We start from the raw sequence: 21,305 nt of genomic DNA, 5'->3' as shown, positions 1-21,305 counted from the left end.
TGGACAGTAAAACAGGTTTTATGAGCAATATGCCTAAGATCAATGTAGCGAGTAAGAGGCAGAGCTGGGATTTTAACCTGAGACAACTCGTTCTAGAATCTATTCTTATAGCCCATAGGGATCACTCATAGAACATTTAGCATGTGTGTATACTATGATATGTGGCTGGAGTTGAGTCATTTGTCTGACAGTCTCAGCTATCTGGAACAAAGCCAGTAACTGATAAGTAATAAGCAAAAGTAAGTATAGAGAGCCTGTGCACTAAAGTACAATTTGTTACTCAAAAATAACACTCACGGGTTTATTTTTGCTTTGTTTGACTTAGATAATACATTAGAATGAATAAATTAGAAGAGATTGCCAGGAGCAGGCCAACTAAAAACAGTAACTTCCTTAAAAGACTATAATGCAGGACAGTGTAGGGCCTGTATTACTTGTAGGTTACAGCGTACTAGCTCCTTTAGTTTCCTAATTGTATAACTATACAACATAGCGTAAACATTTATGAATTTTTCAAAATAGGTCAGCTTAATGTTTGTGTTTCATTTAGGAAGATAAAATGTTTTTTAACCATAGTAATTTCCTATCTGAAATACGTATTTTTTTTTAAAGAAATCTTTATTTAGAAAAATGTATGTATGTAAAACGTGTTTATGTGATGCAATGTAAATATGTCTTGACTCAGTGGTATGTCAGACTTTAGTTGCTTTCCTTAGTTAAATAAACCTTCATTAAATCCTTTCTATTTAGTTTGTATAAGTCATCTGTTTAGATGTAAATTCAATATAGATGTAAATTGAATTATCTCTTGGGTGGATGACATCTGACTGACACACATTGGCAATCAGTTATTTCTCCAGCAGTGATCAAATATGTAGCCAGTCTCATGTTTTCAATATAGAGAAAATATATTGACATAATATTGATATTTTAAGTATTAAAATGAGTTTATATTATGGAGGCTGCTTATAAACCAAATATTTTCTCTGTAGTGTCTTATATATTTCCTTCCTAATATGTCATAATTAAAACATTTTGGGCTTTTGCTTTGCCATTCTAACTAATGATATGTTTTTTGTTTGATGTCAGCCGTGGAAGCGGTTACAAAAGGCAAGACAAAAAGAAATTAGGGAAAAGGAATGTTTTTACTTCAGCCTTGTTAATAAATTAAAAATTGAAGGCTAGTCCTATATATAGTTCTCTTGACTTTGTACATTTAAATTGAGTTAACCTTAGTTATGTTTTGTTTTCTTAGATAATGATTCTTCATACTTTTTAAAGAATGGTGATAGAATCTAGCTTGTATGCTTGTACACCCAAATAAAATTACTTTATGTTTAAAAAAACTAACGAAGCAATTCATTTATCATACTTTTTTTAAATAAAAAGGAACAAGTAGATAAAAAATACTTTGGAAAGCATAAAGTGCAATAAAAATGTTAGTTATTTTCTTTGTCATTTGTGGGTTGTTTTTTTTCTTAAAGGCAGTGGATATAACTTCTTGTGGAAACTTTGCTGTAATTGGCCTCTCATCAGGAACTGTAGATGTATATAACATGCAGTCTGGTATACATCGAGGAGGTTTTGGCAAGGATCAAGGTATAGATTTTTTTTCTTTGTTTTTAATTAATATAGGTAGATATAAGACTAGTAGTGAAAGCTGGCATGTATAATCTTTAAGTGCTGGGCATGTTGCTAAAGTTGAAGATGGGTTATAATCAACTCTATATGGCAGAGACTGCCATTGTATCATAAGGACCATGTTGAAAGAGAAAAGTCATGGATACCTAAGAGTTTTGTGGATATTATTCAGATTAATTTTTTTTCTTCTCTCCTTTAAGCAGAAAATCTTAACAAACTTTTCAAACCTATGTTGTATCGATCTGATTTCTGTTTTTTTACTCGAACAATATTAATAATTAAGAATCTTCTTACACCCCTAAAATCCAGATTTATTTCAAGATTTTAAAGGATATTTAAGTGGCAGCTTATATATTTGAATGAAGGAATCACTGTGTGTATTGTTCAGAAAGAAACATTGCCAATTCTGATTTTTTTTCTTTTGACATCTACCTTACAGCTCACAAGGGATCTGTTAGAGGCGTCGCAGTGGATGGATTAAACCAGTTGACAGTTACAACTGGTAGTGAAGGATTACTCAAATTCTGGAACTTTAAAAACAAAATTTTAATTCATTCTGTGAGCCTCAGTTCATCTCCAAATATCATGTTGCTACATAGAGACAGGTAAACTTTTAATGATAATGGATTTTCTCTTTGATTCTTTTGGTAAAAGTTATAAAGTCACAAGTTACCAAGTGGGAAAAATCAGACGATTTAGTAAAGAACAACATTTGGCTTAATTTCTCCCAAAGTATATTTGATTTAACCAAATTCAAGTGGATGTGAGACTTTAGTTCAAGGGTTTTTTGTTTATTAAAACTGGTGCATTTATCTTGCTAGTGGCATTCTGGGACTCGCCTTGGATGACTTCTCCATTAGTGTTCTGGACATAGAAACTAGGAAGATTGTCAGAGAGTTTTCTGGACACCAAGGCCAAATAAATGACATGGTAAAACAAACTCTAACTGATAAAACTTTACTCATTTCTACTTTTATTGGGGTGTGTTATCCTTTAATAGCCTTAAAATCATTATATGAGGTGGTCATCTATTTTAATTTGCAGGCTGTTTTTCAAAGATTTTAAAGGAAAATTTTGAATTGAAAGTTAATATTTTTCAGGGAGTTGATGCCATCAAATTGAAATGTAAGTTTTAGAGCTCATCTTTTTTTTCATTAACTCTAAACAAGGCCACATTATACTTTAGAGAATGAATGATCCATTGGCATATATGTCATTCTTAATATTAAAATAGGCTGGGAGAACTCATTTCTGTTTTACTGTGTATGGAATGAATTAATAGTAGGAAGCCATTTGCCTGGAATACCTGGTATCTAGTTTATTTTACTTTAGTGCTATTTTTAGAGTTTATATATCTTAACTCTGAAAGGGTTTAATTAATAAAAATATGCTTAAGTTTACTATTATATTCTTATAATGGGATGTATGATGGAAAGAAGTCAACTAGTTTAAAAAGCGTGTTTAATTAAAAAGTACTTTTAAAATAAATTTGTCACTTGAGGACCATATTAAGTATATGGTATCATTTTTCATCTATTGCAGATACCTTGATTTGCTTGAAAACAGAAAAAGTAAAATAAAAATAAAATCTTAATACTTAGTGACAAACCCAACAGCTACATTTACTAGTTCTCACACCAAAAATCAGAATTTACTCCTTTCCTTAAAAATTGAAGGAAAAAAACCTGGTCAGGACATTGTGTTCTGCAGATAGGAGGTTGGCAAAATTACACATCAACGGAATTTGTTTTGACAGCATCTGTAGAAACGAGGATGGGATTGGGTTAATTGTGCTGAAATGGCACTTTTGCAAACATCTGTCATTGTCAACTTGCTCTTCCTATTTCTTTTTCAAACCTTGCTTTCAACTTGCATATCTCGAGTTTCCTTGCTCAGTAATAAGGTACTCCCGTTAGTTAAATCTGTGAGCATTTATAACATGACTTTACCTGTCAGAATCATTCTTTCCCATCCTTTACTATCTGTACCGCCCTTCTGTAAATTGATCTATCTGTAACTTGAGATTTGAGTTCCCATTATATTACTGCAGCCTGATGAACAAATTAACATTTATGTATCCCGGTATCATCTACTAATTTAAACTGCTGGATGAACAATCTACTACAACTGTAGACTGTAAAGTTTTTCCTTTTGGGTCACCTTTCACCTGTGATCTGATTTGTGCCTCACAACGCTTAGGTACTACAGGCAAGGAGATCTATTATTTATCCATTTTCATAGCTAGAAAAAATAATAGGTGGCATAAGTAGTTTATTTAAATTTATTTTGAAAATCTGATTATAATTTGTTTAGAAATAAAGCATTATTAAAAGAGAAAAGATTTTTAACTTAAGCTTCAAGAAAAGCAAGCCCTTATCACACACATAAACATAGTCTATAAATAAAGATTATGATTTGAAAATTAATGCAGTACACTTAACTTTTTTAACTTTTAATAATTCATTTAAAAGTCTCATCTTTATCCAGATTCCAAATCAGTGGTATTTAGGAAGTGGTATTTTCTTTTATATAAAATAAGACAGTTTGAATGTTAGTCAAATTAATTTTTTTATGAAGCCTGCATTATCTTTTCATTTATTACATTCTTTAAGGTGTTAACTATATATACATACACATACATACAAATATATTCATATATGTTTACATATATTTTTTTGTGTATATATATATATTTTTTAATTTAAAGGCTTTTAGTCCTGATGGTCGTTGGTTAATAAGTGCTGCAATGGATTGCTCTATTAGGACTTGGGACCTTCCTTCTGGGTGGTAAGTTTATATTTCTAAATCCCTAACCTCTATAAGATTTCTAAGTTATTTTCTTCACATGTGACTTTTACCTATAGTTAATGGGTTATATGCTTTGTCAATGTGACTATATTTGGAGATTTTTCTGACATGACTATATTGTATCCTTGGAGTGTTTTTGATAACTAAACAGCAGGTAGTAGTGTCATGAAACGTAGTAGAAAAATGAAATCTTACTTAGATTTTCTCATCCTGCAAAATTGAGATACAGAAGCAAGTTGCCTAAACCTTAAGAAAGCTCATTTGGCCTTTTTGATTCTCCAAAATAAAGCTCAGACTTTAAGATGGCAAACTTTTATTTTGAGTTTGTTTAGTTCATGCTGAATTTAGTTAAAAGGTCAAACCCCTTAACTTTTCCTTTTTGTGTGTCTCTTCTGTTTCTCTGAGGTAATTCTTAAAAGAAGGCATTTTAGATAGTCTTAGTCCTTTTTGTGTTGCTTATAACAGAATATTGAAACTCGGTTATTTCTAAAGAAAAGAAGTTTATTTCTTACACGTTGGGGGATTGAGAAGCCCCGGGTCAAGGGGCCGTATCTGGTGAGAGCCTTCTTGCTAGTGGAGACTTTCCGAAGAGTCGCAAGGTGGTATGGGGTATCACAGAGTAAGGGGGCTGAGCGTGATAATGTAACAGCTTGAGTCTGTCTTCCTCTTCTTATAAAGCCACCAGTTTCCCTTTCATGATAATCCCTTAATCCATGAATGGGTTTATCCGTTAATGAGGACAGAGTCCTCATGATCCAATCACCTCTTAAAGGCACTCCCTCTCAATACTGTGACATTGGGGATTAAGTGTAAACATGAGTTTTGGAGGGGACATTCAAACAGTATCTTAAAGTGGTAAAAATGTGTGTCTTCGGATTTGGTTAAAACCTGACAAATGTTCAGAAATCTATTTCATGGGTTGAAATTTGCTACTAATCCCGGACTTTAAAGAGAAAACAACCAATTCTGTAAATCATATGAACAGAGGAGACATGCAGAATGTGTGTGGGCTTTATTGTTAAAAATTAAGTAGGTATAGATACCATTTAAAATCATATCATTTAACATAGGATTGCTTAGATGACTATGAAGAAAGGAAGAATTATGGGAATAGCAAAACATCTAATTTAACAGTAACATGCCATTAGAGAAAGATAGATGAGAAAAATGAGACGGAAGGTGGTACTTTTTAATCTAAAATATTCCTAAATTAAGCTCTGTTCACTTCCTCTTCCTACTCAGGAATTGAATAAGCTCATATATGAAAACAGTTTGATCTTTAGGAGGGAAAAACTCTGACGTCCTCAGTTCCCTTCAACTTTGAAACAGGCCTGAGGCATACCTACCCATCTTGTGTATACACTGGATTTATAAGCACAGCTAACGATTGTCACTAGTGGATCCAGCTTTAATAACCAGGGACCTTTGTCCACAGGTGTGTCTCTTTCACTTAAAATAGAGTGAAGCAAAATCTAATTTATTGACCATATCCTCCTTTGGCTTCAGAAAGTTCACTAAAAGTTGGTATTTCTTTAATTAAAAAAAATTTTGTTAAAGACACTATTTGAAATATTAGTGGTCTGTCACTTCTTAGGCTGTTGCTATTTTCTAAAAGTTAATGTTATATAATTTGAATTGCTTTAAAATAAGAAAGTTGTATAAATAGTAGAATTGGCATAATGCCTTTTTCATTTTCCTTTTTAATAGTTTATATTAGTGGGAGAGATTATTCAGTAGTAGTAAAGTGGCAATGTATTTTAAGTGGTAAATTTGTCTTTGGAATGGAAAAATTAGGATCCGAAAGTAGCATTCAGAGCCACTAACCTTTGACTCAGCATCAGCCTTTTGCTGAATTTATTATATCAGTAAAAAGTTGAACAGATTCAAATCTGATAGCTTTTCAGTTCTAGTATCTTTATTTTTAGGTGAACATAGGCAATTTTAAGTGAATAGAGAGGCATGAAGCTGGATGTAGCACAAGAGCAAGAAGTGACCATATCGAATTGTTAAAAGGAAATGTAATAAAATCTAAATTGATTGGAGAAAAGTATATTTTTATTAAAGAAAAAAGTTTTTGGTTAACATTTGAAGTGGACCAAATGAGAGAGCTGGAATAACTATCCAACAACTGCTGCTGCTTAGTAGCAACTAAGCTAAGATTTACAATGTGCTGCTAGGCACTGTATATGCTTTTATTTTTTCATATCCTAACAAGTTGTAGGTACTATTACTGTTATTAGTCCCATTTCAAAAATGAGGAAGTGGAGGCTATTTGAGAAATTAAGTGATTTGCCCAAGGCGACATAGTTTATAAATGACAGAGCACAAAATAAGCACAGGAGAAAGAAATAGGTTTCTTAACAGTTATGTTATCATCTTTGCTCAGACTGTATTTGTCTCGTTTTAAGTACGAACTGATTTTGTTGAAAAAAAACATAATTAGTGTGACAGCCTTTGGAAATTACTAGTTCTTCTTTTAATTAAATAATTTGAATAATGAAAACACATTACATAGCCTGGAAAGTGAAGCTATCTATGAGTAAACCTTTGAGTGTATTAACATACAGGTATATCCATCTGGAATTGTGCCTATCTGAAACAAATTGCATGGGTGTTAAACTTTCTTGTAAAGTTTTCTTAAAGTGCTGAAATATTTGTTATGTTTGTAAAATTTTCAGAGGAACTGAGTTGAAATTTTTTGTCTCTGAAGTTATCATTCCTCTACCACTACCACCACCTTTTATGTCTGGTTGTTTTTGATCTAATAGAAATTCGGATTGAATTCTTTTTTTTTTTTTTCCCGAGACGAAGTCTTGCTCTGTTGCCCAGGCTAGACAGTGCAACCTCCATCTCCCAGGTTCAAGCAGTTCTCCTGCCTCAGCTTCCTGAGCAGCTATGACCACAGGCATGTGCCACCATGCCCGGCTAAAGGTTTTTGGTTTTGTTTTTGTTTTTAATGGAGTTGGGGTTTCACCATGTGGCCAGGCTGATCTCAAACTCCTGACCTCAAGTGATCCACCCACCTCGGCCTCCCAAAGTGCTGGGATTACAGCCGTGAGCCACCGTGCCTGGCCCAGATTGCGTTCTTTGAGGGGTGAGAAATACATAAAATTAAATAATCTGAATAGAACTTTTCATTTGTTCTGTCTCACCCAACCCCTACTACTTCCTGAGGAGCATTACGTGAGAAGAATTGGAATAGACATTGTTTTGAATTTCTCACTGAGGCAGAAACATCCCCTTCTACTCCTTAAAGATTTCTGTGGAAGGTGATTTTAGCACTTTGGAAATAGAACATATGGAAGCAGTCTCCATTTGCTCAGAATAATAATCAGAAACAACCTTCTGAATGGTTATGCAGGGCTCAAATCTTGTAAATCTGATCCCTTAGAATAGGAATTGTATTAATATTCTTTAAGAAAAAATTATAAGTACCTGCGACTTATTTTTTAACATTAGCATGAAACTATATGGTAGTTTTAGGTCTGGGATGAGCCTGTGCATTTATGTTTTATGAACTAATGTGGCAGTGTAGAATAGCTGTGTATGTGGAAACCACCTTCCTCAATTTGGTGGTTTTATATAATGGAAGTCTCATCTACCTACACACCACAGCTGTGGAAATGAAGTTACACAATGAAGTTGACAAGATAATTATAGTATGAAGTAAAATAAGTTTGCTCAAGCAGTAAGCTTTCTTTTTAACAGATAGTTCCTAAACATGTTAGGAGGTTTTACCCTTCACATATGTAAACTTTTGATGAGTAATATTCAGACAAAGGAAATACCTTAAGATTTGAAATTGCCATGTTTTAGGTTTAATCTTTGTATGTGTTAGGATAATATCTTCATCTGTGGATTGTTTGGATTAAGTGACTTAACATAAATAATTTAATAGTCTATGGCATAGAATAAGTGCTTAGCAAATGTTTTCTTCTCCCCAATTCCCTTGATTCCCAATAAAAGCCATTCTTGTGAGCTTTCAAAACAAACTTGAAGAGAAATCAGACAAGTTATTGCTTCCTTCCCCATAATGGACAGTTAAACAGCAGTCGTTTTCCTGAACACACTTTGATGTGTGTGTGTTTGTTTCCGGTGCTTCTAATTGTTGTCTTTTCTTTCCATCTTGCATTCATTGTTTAAGGTTTATATTTTTATTGACTCTTTCAGCAAATTGAGAGAGGCGTTTTACCATGGGCAAGCAACTTAATGTCTTACACTGGACAGTCTTCATTTACATTTGAGCTGCTCACAGTGTGTGTCCCATGAATCACCAATGTAGGCATACTCTGGGTGTTTGTAAGCTATTGCCCTCTTTCTGTGTTTTAATTTCAGTAGTAGCTTTACTATAATTTATATTGGCTAACAATATAAATTGGGTAGAACTGCTTGGGTGAAAATCCTGACCCAATTGCTTTCTACCTTGAGCGAGTTTTCAAATCCTACTGGACCTCAGTTTTCTGGACTGTATGGTAAGGACGGATCTGCCTTATAGGGTTTGTGAAGATTCGATTAGTTAGCACACTCAAGTGCTGAGGATACTTCCTCACACAGAGCACTAAAAAAGTGTTAATCTTGTTCTTGAAATAATTTGTATTAATGTACATCTGGAACTTGAGTCATTTGTGTGTACCTTCCTATGGATAATATATTGGCTTCAGAAAAGCTGTAATTAAAAACCACTATACTCTCCTTAAAGCTGTTCTCACTTTTAGCAAGCCTAAGGAGTGTTTCAGCAGGATTCAGATGAGTGTAGGCCTTTCTCTTTGCTTCTTAAATCTACTTTTCCCTTCCTGCTACCACCATCCTAGTTATTTTTTTGATTGTTAAATGATTACTACCATACTGTCACCATTCTCTCTGTTCAAATATATTCGGCATTCTTATGGCAAGTTTTCTATGTAAGTGAAGATTATGCCACTATCTCCTCTTCCATCAATTATAAGATTGAAACAAACTCAGGTGTTTGGTATATAAGACATTGTATGCAGCCTTATGCTTATGCTTAATGGTCCTACAAAACTGCACTCCTCACTTTACACAATTGTATTTTCCTTTGCCTTATCCACCACCTTTCTCTTAGCCAGGAAGTGCTTTCTCTACTAGACACCAATATCCATTGAAATCCTGTCCATTTGTAAAGCTCCTCTCAAACATAAGTGTTCTCTGTGAAGCCTGTTCTGAGTCTTCTACCTGGTTTGTAGTTACTCTCCCTTTCACCCCAACTTGTAAATCCCTTCAGCAGTTTAAAGCTGTGGGGCTAGTTTCCATAAATTGCTTTATGGTTCTTCTCTAGAGACTGAATTTTCATGTGTTTCATGTATAGCATAATTACTTATTTCAAAAACAGGTACAGTTGCTGAAAAGCTTTTTTTTAAATTAGCATTCTTATTTACATCCATTTTGTTATATTACTTTCTCCTTTTGCCTAAGCTTTTCATTAGTTTCACTGAAGTAACAAAAATATAGAATACTGATAATTAGATTTATTTTAAATGTTATGTCTTTAGAATTGTCTCCAGGTCAGTCTACCAAAATTTAGTATTCGAGAAAAAAAGATTTCCTCCTGCTTCCTCCCTGTTGTTGAAACTGCTTCTCCAGTTAGTTAGTCTAGTGAATGTTGTCTTTCTCATTAAGTGAGATTATTTTCACATAGTAACTTAGTTAACAAAGCTATTTATTAGTGGTGACTTTCTGATTGATGCTGGTGATTTAAGAAAAAAAAAAAAAACATTTTCTGCATCTCTTATCCCTTGTCTTTTTGGCAAAAATATTTTTGTGAATTTTGTCCTTTTTGGTAGAGTTCAAATACTTTTAACATGTTAATTATTTCTGTAGCCTTATAGACTGCTTTTTGTTGGACTCGGCTCCTCTCAATGTTTCTATGTCTCCTACTGGAGACTTTCTGGCAACTTCCCATGTGGACCACCTTGGAATTTTTCTATGGTAAGTTCTTTCATATGGTTCTGTTTGGGGATGAAGAAGATTGTATTGTCACAGAGTTAGAGTCACTAAAATTGTCATTTAGGCTGTTTTTAAATTTATTAAATGGAAATGTCACAAGTTAACATAGATTGAATTCACTGTAAGTCTGTGAGTGATTCAACGTCTGCTCGATAATGTAGACAGCTTTGCTTCAGTATGTATTCCAAACCACGTGATTGATTTTTATCTGTTATCATATTTGGCTTTTATTTGCGGAAAGAATAAGTGAGTTCTAAAAGTTTAGGAAAAGGAGTCCCCAGTCACGCCATGGTTTTCCTGCCAGTATCCCACAACTACTTTTTGACCTTGGCCAATCACTTCTGAACCTCAGCCTAGTTTGTCTATAAAATAAGGCATAAGTATAAGCAGAATACTTTCTGAGAGATTTATTCTGTTTGCATGACTTTTCATAACTGTGTAAAGATACTTATGTGATCTTCAAATTTTGATGAACCTGTAAGGGACTATGATTGCTCATAATAAATAGAACATCACCTGGGTTTAGAAAAATTTTGTTTCTTTCCTAACTTTATACATCTATTGGGTAAAAGAAAAAATTGATTTTTTAAAAAAATTAATGATAAAATGTTGTAATTACATTTGAAGATACAAAAGGAATTTTAATATATAATAGAAATAGACCCTGTTCACCTTAATTTGTAAAATGGAGTATCTTAGAATCCATGAGGCTTCAACAATTCAGAAAAGAATAGCTGTGAGCACTCGCAGCAGGAGTATGGCCCCTCTCTATAAAGTACTGCTATTAATAACTTGAAACCTGAGATTCTCAATTTTTATTTTCTATTACAGATTCATAAACTGTGGGAAAAAGAACCTGTCCCCTTCTTTGGGACTGGTATCTACATCCTGATTAGTCATCCATGGCCAGGGTGCAGGCTGAGAGGCAGAAATATGGCTACTTAGAGGGCCATTCTAGAGAAGGAGAATCTGTGACCTTTCAGCAACCGCAAGAATATGCAGAGCAAGAATATGCTCAGCATATTCGCACTCTGACTTACTCTCTGAGTTCATCTTTCCTTCTGTTATAATTTACTTAAATAAAGGTTGATATATGTCAAAGCAATATATGAAAGTTATTTTACCTTATAAAAGTATTATCTGCTACTGGGCTATCTTTAATATGTTTTTGTACTACATCAGGAAAGAGACTCAGTAATATATTTACACAACTTTGTTATGATGGCATCTATGATGTAAGTCAAGGGGTTTTTAAATTGATACAATCTATCTTTGAGGTCTTTTTTTAACTAATAAAAGTCTCTAGTTAAATTCAATATTGTAGAGTGTTTCTCTGAAGAAACTTTTTATAGTTTTTAAAATATTGCTTATGTTTTGATTTTTCAGGTCCAATATTTCCCTGTATTCAGTTGTTTCATTACGGCCACTTCCTGCAGATTATGTCCCTTCAGTAGTAATGCTTCCTGGTACTTGTCAAACCCAAGGTAATTACAAAATTGCAAAGCAATTTTTGAGGTGTAATATTATAAACCTAATATAGGAGATATTGCTACCAAAGGCAAAGTTTAGTGCATTCAATCCAAGTGTTTTTTAACTGATATAAAAGACTTTGAATGACTTCATGAATTTAGGCAAAAATATAATTGATGTGGTATTGATAAGCTATCAAATAGTATACCAGTGAAAGAGGTGTTTTGGGTCTAGTGATGGGAGTTTTAGTTATGATAAGATAAGAAAAAGACAGGGATAAGGAAATGAAATAAATGAACAGTTTACAAGGCTGCATTAAGTGAACATGTTATGAAATACAGATGGATTTGAAATGAATTAAGTTGCTTTTATATGATAAAAATCTTTTGTTTTACCTGAAAAAATTTTTTAAGATGTAGAAGTATCAGAAGAAACAGTAGAACCAAGTGATGAAATGATAGAGTATGATTCGCCAGAACAGTTGAATGAGCAATTGGTGACTCTTTCACTTCTTCCTGAATCACGATGGAAAAACCTTCTTAATCTTGATGTTATTAAGGTAATAATTAATACACTTAATAGACCCTAAGCATGCATCCAGAAGCATTTTTATTTTTTTAAGCAGAGAGAACTGCTCCTACTTGACGGCATTAGAAGAGCAATTAATGTGTAAGATAACACTGACAATGCCATTTAATCAAATATTGTTTAATATGGTGTGATTATCACAAGATACTCATATATATGTCAACTTTGAGAACACTCAGCAGACATTTGGATGTGGCAAAAGTTCATCCTGTAACTACAGAGCTATTGGAAACTGATCTTTTAAAATCCAGCCTCATCACTTTTATATAAGTTTCTAAAACGAGCGGGAACAACTATAGCTGTTATAATGTATTTCTACTGCTGGGCATTTGAGAACTGGAGAAATTCCACTAGGCTTTCATTTTATTAAGTTAACCCCTTATCTCACACCATACCCTGTCAACTACTGAAAGATTTTTAGAACTTGCTGTGTCAGGGCCAGGTACGTAAGTTAACATGAACTAGGTACTAAATAATGTACCTGGAGAGTATGGTGGTGAAGAAAAAACAGCCCCTTTGTCCTTGAGGAATTTATGATTCTGCATGAAAAATGGACAACTATGGTATCGATTAGTATTTTTTTAGAGTATGTTTTATGACTCCCCACTAGTCAGTAGCAAAAACTACTGAAAAGAATACAATAGAGTGAAAAATTTCAGGTTACCTTTTGATCATGAATGCAAGTATTGTTTGGTGAAACTTGAGTTGGTTAGACATACACATACACTAGATCTGTTAGGTGTACTTAAGTCACAGTATGGGCTGTGGTAAAAAGTTTAAGGAACACCGACATAAGTAACTAATAAGATGTAATTATCCTTGTAACTAATAACACAAGAAAAGAAATGTGTGTCTTGGGTAAGGAAAGAGAAGTTTTCACATTACATTTCCTCACAGAAGTTAAAATTGCTTCTTTTTACTTGCCAGCTTTTTGAGAGATTAGTCGTCAACATAAAGGTGTGCTGTCTAGGAGCATGGGCATGGTATGGAATCTCTTCATCATGCTGTCCACACTGTCAGCTTTAAAGGGAGTACTTTATGAAATAGTTCAAATGCAAGGCATTAATAAGTACAAATGGATTAGTGTGAGGGGAGCAATCAGAATAATGCTGAACTAATTGAACAGAGTTTTGGGGCTACTGTGGTCCTCACTAAGATATAGTTTGTACTGCGTAAAATCATATATCAAAACATGAGTGGGTTATCTTTATGATGGGAATATGTTAAAACCTCTAATATTTTTATGTTCTGCTGAATAAAAGAAGAGAATGTACCAAGACTATGGTTTACATTTGTCCTGTGGATAACTTCTATTTTTGCTTTTCTTTATAAGACTAGATAATTTGCAGGGCACTATGGAGTTCCTTCAAAGCCTTATGGTTTTAACAAATCAGTGACTGTCCCCTTTCTAACTCAAGAATGGTGAGTTAGAATGGTAACTGTGACTCATAACAGTCTCCACCACCCTAAAGGGCTCTGCTTACGCTACAGTTGGCAGTGCTTTGTCCTGTGTTCATGTGATCATTTTCTTTTATACCATGGCTTCACTTTGGAATAGAAAGTCTCCCTAGGGCTGCATAGCTCCTAAAGAATGGAAGAATAATGTGAGGTGAAATTGTGAGACTTCTTTATTAGGCACTTTCATCAAATGTTCCTGAGAGGTGGGGCATGCCTGTAATCGCACTATTTTGGGAGGCTGAGGCGGGTGATCATTTAAGGTCAGGAGTTCGAGACCAGCCTGGCCAACATGTTGAAACCCCATCTCTACTATAAATACAAAAATTAGCCAGGCATGTTGGTATGCGCCTGTAGTCTCAGTTGTTCTGGAGGCTGAGGCAGGAGAACTGCTTGAACCCAGGAGACAGAGGTTATAGTGAGCTGAGATCACGCCACTGCACTCCAGCCTGGGCAATGGAGTGAAACTCCATCTCAAAAAAAAAAAAAAAACATGTTCCTGAGATACTGATATGTAGCAATGTACTTACCAAAACAAAATTCTTTCAGTGGAAATTCCAGTGGAGTTTTTCCTAATATAATTTTACTAGCATTTGAAATACTTATAAACCAGCAATCGTGTTTTCTTGCATTTTAAAAGCACAGAGTACTAAGGAAAAATTAAAATTCCAACAAAATAGAAGAATTAGAGCTGTACTTTGAAAGATTATCAAATTACTTATAATGTCAGTCTGCTTCTGTCTCCAAAGTTTCTTTGGAGAAAAGTAATTTAAGAAACCCTTTTGTATTAAGCATTTATGTAAATTTTGCTTTTCATCCTGTTTTGTGAAAGAGTTTGTACTTAATACAAAAAGAAATTTAAAATTACTTAACTGTTATATCTTCATGTAAATATTCATATTTCAGGAAAATGAGCTATGTTTGTCTTAGAACTTCTCCTGTGCCCTGTCACTTTTTTTCTGCCTTACCAGCAAGGGTGCTAGAGATCTGCATTGGGAAACCCAGGTTAAAGATAGCTGTGGTATTGGTCAAAAGAGATCGTATTTTAACATTCTTATGTGAAAGAGTTTCATTCCTCTTTTACTTTTTGGTATTTGTTTTAAAATTGATTTGAAATTAAATATTAGAAACTGTTGGCAGGATAATTCCTATTTTTCTTTCTCATTTTCTCTTAATCAGAAAAAGAATAAACCAAAGGAACCACCCAAAGTACCCAAATCAGCACCATTTTTCATTCCAACAATTCCTGGCCTTGTACCCAGATATGCTGCACCTGAACAAAATAATGATCCCCAGCAGGTAAAAAACAAATTAGAACATTCTAAGTATATCGGTTTATGTTTGTATGTGTTTTGTGTACTTCTTTACCAAGACCCAGTTTTACAGATATAGGGTAAATTAATGATACCTTTTAAATACAAACTGTGCATTTTTGGGTGATACTTGTGTTATTTGAATAATGTGTATTTGTTTTTGTTTAAGTCTAAAGTGGTAAATCTTGGAGTTTTGGCTCAAAAATCAGATTTCTGCTTGAAACTTGAAGAAGGACTGGTAAATAATAAGTGTAAGTTGAATTATAAAATATTTTAACAAATATCTTTAGCTTATTTTACTTTATATGAGGAGAAATTGAAGGAAATATCAGAGTTCTCAGTAGTTAAGATAGTAAAAATCAAAAGGATTGAAATTTTGGTTTTAATTTTAAATAATTTTAGCATTTATATTAAATAAGCCCACTAAGATCAAATGGTATTGATATTATTAAAATCTGTTGAAGATTTTTCATATATCTAATTTATTTTTTGTTGTTTGGAGATGGACATATTTATTGACTACATTTATAAGGTGATCCTTCTTGATGTGAATTAAATGTAAAAGTTTTGTCATTTTTATAGCAAGTAATTTGCAAGTCTTTTGTTTTTATTTATAATTTGTAATTCAGCAGACTGCTTAGGTAATTTCATATATTCCCAAATTATTTTATTAAAAAGGAAATGTTTTAATCTATCTGTTGTGTTAATATATTTAAATTTTGAAGGCTACAGTCTGTAGCTAATAGTGATTAGCCATAAGAACTGTAATCATTTAAAAAATCCTAGTTACTCTCCTAATAATTTTAAATTATCCTCTTGTTTTGATTTGAATGCTTTTGTTTTCATACCAAGATTACTTGAGTCCACATTAGCAAAAGCCAAAGAATGATACTGATGAGCCCTTGTAAATGACTTGTTATGTTTATGGGGAGACAAAGAAATAAAAACACTGTTGTTTACTCTATACTGAAGGATCCAAAAGTGATTAGACTTTTGTCATTGGTGATATTCTTTTTCAGAAAGCTAAAGCATAGTCATTGCAATTCTCAAGTGACTCATAAAAATAGCTGTAAGTGTATTGAGTATGTTTTCCTAGGGCGCACATGAAACAATACTTCTAGAGAAAAGAAGTAGGTTTGGGCTAGGTAAGAATAAGGGGTGGGGTCTTCCCCCTCCAATTTTATATATTCTTTATTGTTAGTAATATATTTCCTAATGATTATGTACTTTTATAACTTTATAACAATAAAAAAAATTATTTTACCTCGTCGGATTCCCAATGCTAACCGCTATTAATACTTTTGTATGTATCTTTATAGCCTTCTTGATTAGGATTTACTCTGAGAGAAGATATACGAGCTTTTAAAATTCTAAAGTGTTGCGAGGCATTAGATTTTCTTTATTAACAGGAAAAAGGTTTAAATTACAGAAACACTGTGTTTTGAGTACTTTCTCTTATATTGCTGTCATTATTTGTATTGATTTTCAATTATTTTGGGTTTTATTCTACATAATATGAAAAAGTTAACCCACAGGAAGAATTTCCTGTACCATTTAAATATATCCTATTTGGGGTATAAAAGGAAAACTGTAGTTTTCTAAGTTAAATGATTATAATCAAGTCATAACTGGAATAAAATTTAATGCAGATGACACTGCTCTCAACCTTCTGAAAGAATCAGGCCCATCAGGAATTGAAACAGAGCTGCGAAGCTTGTCTCCTGATTGTGGTGGGTCTGTAGAAGTTATGCAGAGCTTCTTGAAAATGATTGGGATGATGTTGGACAGAAAGCGTGATTTCGAGTTAGCCCAGGCATACCTTGCATTGTTTCTAAAGGTAAGTCTAATGTAAGACAGTACTGCCCAACTTATCTTCTTCTGTGGCAGTGCTATCTAATAGAACTTTCTGCAAAGATGGGCATGTTCTATATCCATCCTTTCCAATATCATAACCACTTGCCACATGTAGCTACTGAATCCTTGAAATGTAGACAGTGTGATCAAGAGACAGAATTTTTAATTTTATAGAATTTTAATTAAATTTAACCACATGTGACTAGTGACTACCACATTAGACAACTGGACAGTGCAGCTTAGGAGTCTTGTTTTCTTTTTTTACTCAACTGCACAGCAATTTAGACTTTACCCCCTGACATTTTTATGCTATCTGCTTGATCCAATGTGCTGAACCATTAACTTTTCTTTTTTTAGTGGTTAGTTACATTTTGGAAGTTTTTTGTGATTATGAATAGAAAGTAGGGTTTTGTTTTGTTTTTTTTCTACTACTAAAATCAAAATGTTCACTTCTATCATTGGTAAAGGAGTTTTGATCATTTTGCAGTAAGACAGTTACTTTTATGATTAATATAGTGGAGAACTCATGTTTTGAGGGTCTACTTTAGTGGTATAATGTGTTGAAGGAGGTAGATGATGCCGATTTTCGGTGATAATAGATTTGATTCTTTATCCCATTTATACCTAAAATGAGTTCAGTTGATCTAATTATTTAAACTTATCAGGACTGTCCTTAGGTGGAGAAGAGTGATGACCACTTTAATTCTACCAAGGAAGTCATAGTATCATAAAGGAGCTCATAATAAAAAAACAAAGTTTGATAGAGGAGGGGAAAATGGGAGATAGTAATAAACCAGCACTTAAGAAAACAAATATTCACCTAGTGTCTTCTGTGGTTCCTTGGTAGAAAAATTGAATCCAGATTAGGTAAAATTTTAATTTTCTTAAATGTTTAACCATCATGTTTTTCTTTGCAGTTACACCTCAAAATGCTTCCTTCAGAGCCAGTACTCCTAGAAGAAATAACAAATTTGTCATCCCAGGTGGAAGAAAACTGGACCCATTTGCAATCACTCTTCAATCAAAGCATGTGTATTTTAAATTATCTCAAAAGTGCTTTGTTATAAAAATAAATTTGTGACTAAACATATCAAAGACTTACATATTAAATGGGTTCAATTGAACTCATTTCTTATTTTCCAGGTGTCAATGTGAAAAGAAAATAAATGTTAGCATTACTGACTAGTCAGTAAATCTCCACTTTAAATGCTGAATACTTTCTTGAAGTAAAATCACACCTCCCAGCCAGGCATGATGGATAATGCCTGTAATTCCAGCACTTTCGGAGGCCAAAGCAGGAGGATTGCTTGAGGCCAGGAATTTGAGACCAGCCTAGGCAACATAGCAAGCAAGATCCCATCTCTACAAAAAGTTAAAAAAATAAATTACACCTGCCTTTCGTTTTGAAGATTTAAAGAATCTGCTCAAATGATTTATTTTCTGAGTCTCTTCACACATTAACTTTTATATGATTTTTTAAAAATTATTACTTATATTTTTTTAGTATCTGTTTCATATAAAGAGATACTGCATGTTCACTGTGAAGTATTGCTGAATTAAATTGAAAATGTCAGATAAAACTGATACATGGTGTAGTTATAAAAATGCTGTTTTGATATGAAGAAAAAAGGAATTTTTTTTCCTTGGTGGCCTTTGATAAAAATATGAATCATTGACTCAGAGTTGGAGGATAAACTAATCATCTTCCAGCACAGCCCTGTTGTGTTGCGGGAGAGGAATCAGGCTAAAGGTCTGTTGGTATTTCAGTGACAGATTGAAACTTTCTAACAGTGGCCTAGTGCTTTCTCCATTGTAATGTACTGAAAGGAAGTTGTTCATTGATCAGAAATGTGGGAGGCCCTTCCTTGCCCATGGCAAATGGCTAAAGACAGTTAAACTGATATCAAGGATAGGTAAGGGAAATTACAAATTCCATTGGAAGGTGGCCCTTTATTGCCACTGCAGACATGTAGATAACAATAGTTTAATGTCCTCTGAAAAGGTAAAAATTCCATAAATCATTGCAAACAATTTTTAGCAATATTGTTTATTGCTACCACAGCCAAGAATGGGTATTTCAAAGCCACGGGTTGTTTTGTTTTGTTCTGTTTTGGTTTTGGCTATACTTTTTTGGGGAGGACCTTTTTATTTGGGAAGAAACTGCTGAGTATACTTTTCTTTCACAACCATTGCAAAACCAGGTAGCCCTGGAGTTTTTTTCTCGTCATCATTGTTTTTATGGTTCAAGACTTTTGCAATACATGAATTAAAAATAAGCAGTTCTTTAAAGCATAGTGCTCTAAAAACTATTCTTAGCTTATACACTTAAAAGTTGGGTCTTTCATGAAATGCAGTGGGTTGAATATGAACACCAATAGCATTCTTGTGCATTGTTAGGGTAAGAGAGTTTTATAGAATAATCTCCAGAAGAAGCAGTCCTCAAAAGGCGTTTCCCAATGATACTTTTAATATTCATGTTTTTATTTAATGATGTCAGATAGAATTAATAAACTACTAAGGAAATAAGCCAATCTGGTTATTGTACTCAATTTCATTTTTCTTTTAGAAATGTGTATTGACTTACTAAAGCCACTGACAGAAATGTTACTCATGACTTAAGTTCTAATTTAAAAAATTATTTTCCTCTTTCCTAAATACTATATTCTAAATTGGAATATGGCAAAATTCCAATATATAATTCTATACCTAGTAAAGACTGTAAATAAAATTTACAGAGCTATGAACTGAAAATTTACAGAGCTATGAACTGAAATTGTATTGCTTACATAAAATCATGAACTGAATTTTCTTCTCTTTTTAAAGTGGGCATATAGACTTGAGTGTATTGTTATCAGAGAGATATTTAGATAGTATTACATCATTTTGGCAGGTAATCTAGAACCTTTCATGTACTGTTTCCATCAAGGGAGGGAAAGAAATACAAAATATAATTTTATTTGTCTATATTTTCCTTAAAATATATCAGTCTGTGCACACTAGTTTGTCTTTAAATTTTGTAATTACACATGTAATATATGACTACATTTTGCTTGTGTACTTTTTGAAAACCATCTTCAGTCCCAATACCCTCTGTAGAAGTAACAGTTATTAACTCTCCTAGATTTTTTTTAGATTGTTTTTATGAGTGTTTAATGTAGGAATGTGTATACATTATCTACAGCCACAAGAAATGTATAGTTGTGATTTTTATATACATGTATGTATATTATTGTACAATTTGCTATTTCTACTTGGGAGTTTTTTATTTTGGTACATTCACATTTACCTTATCTCTTTTGCAGTGTCCAACAGTCTACTTTGCCTATAATAGACACTTAAGGAAGTTTTCCTCCTTTTTATTCCTTTACGATTACAAACAATGCTGAAAGGAACTTCATCTTACATGAGCCCTTTTTGTACATAAAAGACTTTCTCTGTAGTATATGCTTAGGATTTGAATTTCAGGCCAGAGTATAAGCATTTTTAATTTGAAGAGATACCTCCATTTGGGTTCCAGAATGGCTGTATCAAGTTACAGTTCCCCTCAGCAACAAATGAGCATCTGCTTCCCCATGTAATTAATGACACTTGCTATTAGATTTTTGTAATTTTTATTACTCTGATGAAAAAATTATTTTGGTTTTAAATCAAATTTCTCACTAGTGAGGATGGACATATTTTTGTATGTTTATTTTAGAACATATAAACAGTTGTTAATTGTCTTTATCATCCACTGTTCATTTTTCTGTTGAATGATTTGTCCTTTTATCTCATGGATTTGTTAGCAGTTCTCTTGTATTTTCTGTCGCCAATGTTTTCTCCTACTTAGCGATTTGGCTTTAATTTTACATGGTATCTTTTTAAATAAATGTTTTATATTTGTATACAATCGATTAATAATTTTTCATGACTTATTTCAGGATATAAAGCAAATTATTTTCTAAGACATTCATAGTGTGTGTTTTCCTATGTTTACATGTGCTCATTTCACATCATGTATTTTCCTCTACGACATGTTTCTGTGTGAGTAGTTAATGTGTAGCTCTTTAGAATTGATTTTTGTGAAGAGTAAAACATACGGTACTGCCTCGTATGTCTGTGAAAAATTCATTTATTGAAAAGTCCACTCATATGTCTGATTTGAAATGCAGTTTCATTATGTGTTCAGTTCTTTCATTGAGCTTTTCTATATTCCTAATAAATAATGCATTA

General features: G+C 33.1%; 1 protein-coding gene across 1 annotated transcript in view; it reads left to right on the top strand.

The window, feature by feature from the left end:
• Positions 1-20,982, top strand: part of WDR36 (WD repeat domain 36) — a 37,459-nt gene extending 16,477 nt beyond the window's left edge. The window contains exons 13-23 of the mRNA XM_011989400.1: positions 1,485-1,599; positions 2,081-2,246; positions 2,463-2,571; positions 4,349-4,428; positions 10,288-10,395; positions 11,800-11,897; positions 12,297-12,442; positions 15,106-15,225; positions 15,409-15,490; positions 16,889-17,076; positions 18,011-20,982. Of these exons, the coding sequence (XP_011844790.1) occupies positions 1,485-1,599; positions 2,081-2,246; positions 2,463-2,571; positions 4,349-4,428; positions 10,288-10,395; positions 11,800-11,897; positions 12,297-12,442; positions 15,106-15,225; positions 15,409-15,490; positions 16,889-17,076; positions 18,011-18,160 (1,362 nt within the window). The 3' untranslated portion in view covers positions 18,161-20,982. The remainder of the gene's footprint in view (positions 1-1,484; positions 1,600-2,080; positions 2,247-2,462; positions 2,572-4,348; positions 4,429-10,287; positions 10,396-11,799; positions 11,898-12,296; positions 12,443-15,105; positions 15,226-15,408; positions 15,491-16,888; positions 17,077-18,010) is intronic.
• The last annotated feature ends 323 nt before the right edge of the window (positions 20,983-21,305 follow it).

The sequence above is a fragment of the Mandrillus leucophaeus genome, unplaced genomic scaffold (genome assembly GCF_000951045.1).
Source record: "Mandrillus leucophaeus isolate KB7577 unplaced genomic scaffold, Mleu.le_1.0 Scaffold352, whole genome shotgun sequence".
In the NCBI taxonomy this organism is placed as follows: Eukaryota; Metazoa; Chordata; class Mammalia; order Primates; family Cercopithecidae; genus Mandrillus; species Mandrillus leucophaeus.
This window is presented reverse-complemented; position numbering and strand designations above follow the sequence as displayed.